Source organism: Priapulus caudatus, unplaced genomic scaffold (genome assembly GCF_000485595.1).
Source record: "Priapulus caudatus unplaced genomic scaffold, Priapulus_caudatus-5.0.1 Scaffold1878, whole genome shotgun sequence".
In the NCBI taxonomy this organism is placed as follows: Eukaryota; Metazoa; Priapulida; class Priapulimorpha; order Priapulimorphida; family Priapulidae; genus Priapulus; species Priapulus caudatus.
The window spans coordinates 13,234-16,703 of NW_014578939.1; the positions used below are offsets into that span (position 1 = coordinate 13,234).

The following is a 3,470-nucleotide window of genomic DNA, read 5'->3' on the forward strand; positions in this document are numbered from 1 at the left end:
AAGAGAGAGAGAGAGAGAGAAAGAGAGAGAGAGAGAGAGAAAGAGAGAAAGCATGGTGAGAGAAGTGATGTACTTCATATACTTACGACATGTTTTTCTCGGGCACCTCCTTGATGGCAATCTTCACCTGCGTCATGAGATCCCTCGCTGCGTACACGACCCCGTACGTTCCCTTCCCAAGCACCGTCTTCCTTCCCGACTCATCCTGCTCGTACTCATACTAGAAAGCAAGCACGAGAACAGTGTAAAAAATACACGGGGGCTCGGGGCGATTTAGCCCCCGAAATGCCAAAAAGAGCCCCGAAAATGCCCAAAAGAGCCCCAGTAAATTTGCATAGAGTTCAATGCAAACCAAATTTTAGAGTGCTATTTTCATGCACGCGAGCTTGAAAAGTAGCCCCCGAAAAATATATTTTAATTTTTTCCCTGCATGAGAACAGGTCGAGATGTTTTTGGAGAGGAAATATTTCAATTTGCGTCTTCGGTTTGCGTCGCACACTGTCCTGAGAGGGGGGTCTGGGGGCATGCCCCCAGGAAATGTTTGAAATTTGGAAGTGCAGATGCATCCATTTCCATGCATCCTGGGGGAGTTTGTAGATTCATTCTGTTCTTAGTAAAAAACAAATTTTATGACTAACAATTGAAAGTCTTGTCATTTTCTATGAAAATTTCAATGTTTTTAATACACCGCAATATATATCTGGAGTTCCGTTACTTCTGTGTGAAATTTGACGTACCTTTCCTGACTTTTTGTGAAGTTTAAATTAAAAGTGGCGTCCATTTTGACAAGAAAAGTACACCTTACCCCCTTCTCAAATTTTCATTCGTTTTTTTTGCATCAATCTCAAGAATGACCAAAATGAAACCAAAACCCGGAAATCCGCGAATCCGCGGAAAAATCTCATGTCTGCGAAAGTCATGAAACTGTCGATCACACGCCCGTCCGCACACGTTGTATGAGCACAAGTCTCCCAATATAGTGCTCAGACAGCCTGGGCCACCCTTAAAAAATTGTTTGTTTCCCCTTTACCTACTCGCCTCTCAGGGTACCGAGTAGGTAGGTAGGTGAAAAATCTTTTTTATTTTGTTTTGACAAGATGTGTGTATGTATATTGTATATTCTGTTTTGTGTATATGTTTTTGCGGAACGAATTTGATTTATTTTTTTGGCAAAACGAAATAATTATTGTTTTGTTTTAATCGGCCAATAAAATGTGTCGAGTAGCGGCGTTTTGGCGAGTCGGTCGGTAAAGGGGAAACAAGCAATATTTTATCTTAGGCCTTGTCACTACGCACGCGTATGCCACCTCATAGCAGCAGTTTTCTGGCTTACCGTGATCGGTCCTGAGTAGAGGTCGGAGTCAAGGTCAGTGATGCAGTTCTCATTATCTGCGGTCAGTTCCAACATGAGGTCATAGAACCTGCAACCGGCAACAATACAGGGCATCAGCAACAAGAGCAATCAGAGATAGCAAACCTCCGCCACAGCGTAACAGTTAGTGATGTCACGATCATCGATTATACTCGATCATTGGTTGAATAGTGGCTCGAACCAAGCGCTTGGTTATCAAAATCCATAATCAATTTCATCAAGAAAAAAAAAAAATCGAAATAAATGTCAAACTTGAACAAGAAAACTTATGAAAATCAGAGATATCATCGCTATTTTAGTTCGGGAATTACCCGACATTTGCCGTAGTTACTTCCGTTTAAGGGGCTAAAGCCTAGGACACACTAGGGATTTTATACGCTGGCTAAACAAGCACATACATGCACACACGTACATGCACACGACGTTACGCACACGCAGGCATTCAACACCCCGAGTAACCGAATGTAACCGATCATCGGTTACTTGGTTCCAACCGATGATCGATTACGAAATTACAACCGATTGACAACACTAGTAACAGTCCACCAATCTTTCTGGGGGGAACCCGGGGCAAAGTGGAACTGTCTCAGCAGGTCTATGTTGATGCTGCCATCTATCTGCGACTGTTTTCATTAGAAGCTCAGTTGATGATGCATCATTTTTAATGGACGCCATTTGCATGAATCAGGTATGTAAATTTTTTTGCACGAAAGTCTGTTTTTTATGTGTTTAAACTGAGATTTTTGCTATTTTGTTGAATCTAAGGCCTATGTGTGCCATATGCATGATGACATTCTTTGCGTAGTTGTCTGCACAGCGTAACGCCACATGTATAGAAACTATCATGTGTTCGGGGCAATGTGGATGGAGCAAAGTGGAACAGGGTTCCACTTTGCCCCGGCCATATTTGATAGGCCTAGATGTATTTCATTATTATCAGATTATTTATTATGATCTTAATTAGTACTCTCAGTAGCAGGTATGCCTGTCTTTGCATCATTTTAACACCTAACTCGGTAACATTGGCCTAATTGTGTCTTCCCTAGACTTACATATATGATATTGTATAAGCGTCCTATAATAGCATTTTTCTTTCATATTTTAGGCAAAATGGTACGCAACTATTAATTTGATGTTCAGAGTTAGACACTGAAAGAGAACACAACATTTTTGACACAATATACATGGAGTAAAATTACATCCCACCTTGCCCCATAACAGGTTTCACTTTGCCCCGAGAGTCTGGGGCAAAATTAAATATTTATAACTTTTATAATTTTTTATATTTCAATAAAGTCATTTTTTAGATTAACTTTGCTTGTACCGCCTGTTAGTGCTTGTCCTAAGCCAAAGGATTAGAGCCAAACATTTCACTTTGTCTCACTCTTTCACAGCATTTTGGCCAACCAAATTTCTTCGGTCCACTTTGCCCCGGGTTTTCTACACACAATATAATTTGATGAAATTTTCAAAAATTGGAAAAAATATCCAGGATTTTTTTTTGATGAATTTTGAATGCGTCCGAAGTCTTCCTCACACAAAAAAATAAATAAAAAATCCTGGATCCAGATCTGGTGCTGATTGCACATACCGTTTACGCTGTACCTCGCTGGGGAAGAACAGTTGGAAGTCATCAGAGTTCTGCTGTACGTACAGATAGACACACCTGTCATCCCGCCGGTACAGACTGCAAATAGCAAACATCATCATCACCATCATCACCATCATCATCAGCAGCAGCAGCAGCAGCAGCAGCATCATAACCATTGCCATGAACATCATCACCATGGGCATCTCCACCATCCGTACCATTATCAACATCACTATCATCATCATCACCAGCAGCAGCAGCAGCATCAGCAGCATCAGCAGCAGCAGCAGCAGCAGCAGCAGTAGCAGCAGTAGCAACAGAATGATTATCATTGCTACTGCTATCTTAGTGGGGTATGAAGTATCACGAAAATAGCTCTCGTAGGATTTTTGTGCTAAAATTGAGTTTTTTTTGCTTTATCTTGCTGATTGGGGGTCAAACTATCACACACAACACTACTGTCATCTCACCTGACACTTTTTATCGACTCCACGAGGAACACCCACT

At 41.3% G+C, this 3,470-nt stretch overlaps 1 protein-coding gene across 1 annotated transcript in view; it reads right to left on the bottom strand.

The window, feature by feature from the left end:
* Positions 1-3,470, bottom strand: part of LOC106817818 (mitogen-activated protein kinase kinase kinase 5-like) — a gene marked incomplete at its 3' end in the record, with an annotated part of 32,404 nt that overhangs the window by 4,430 nt on the left and 24,504 nt on the right. Inside the window, exons 9-10 of the mRNA XM_014822519.1 lie at positions 1,334-1,421; positions 87-220 (exon numbers count right to left, since the gene is read on the bottom strand). Coding sequence (XP_014678005.1) covers positions 87-220; positions 1,334-1,421 — 222 coding nt within the window. The remainder of the gene's footprint in view (positions 1-86; positions 221-1,333; positions 1,422-3,470) is intronic.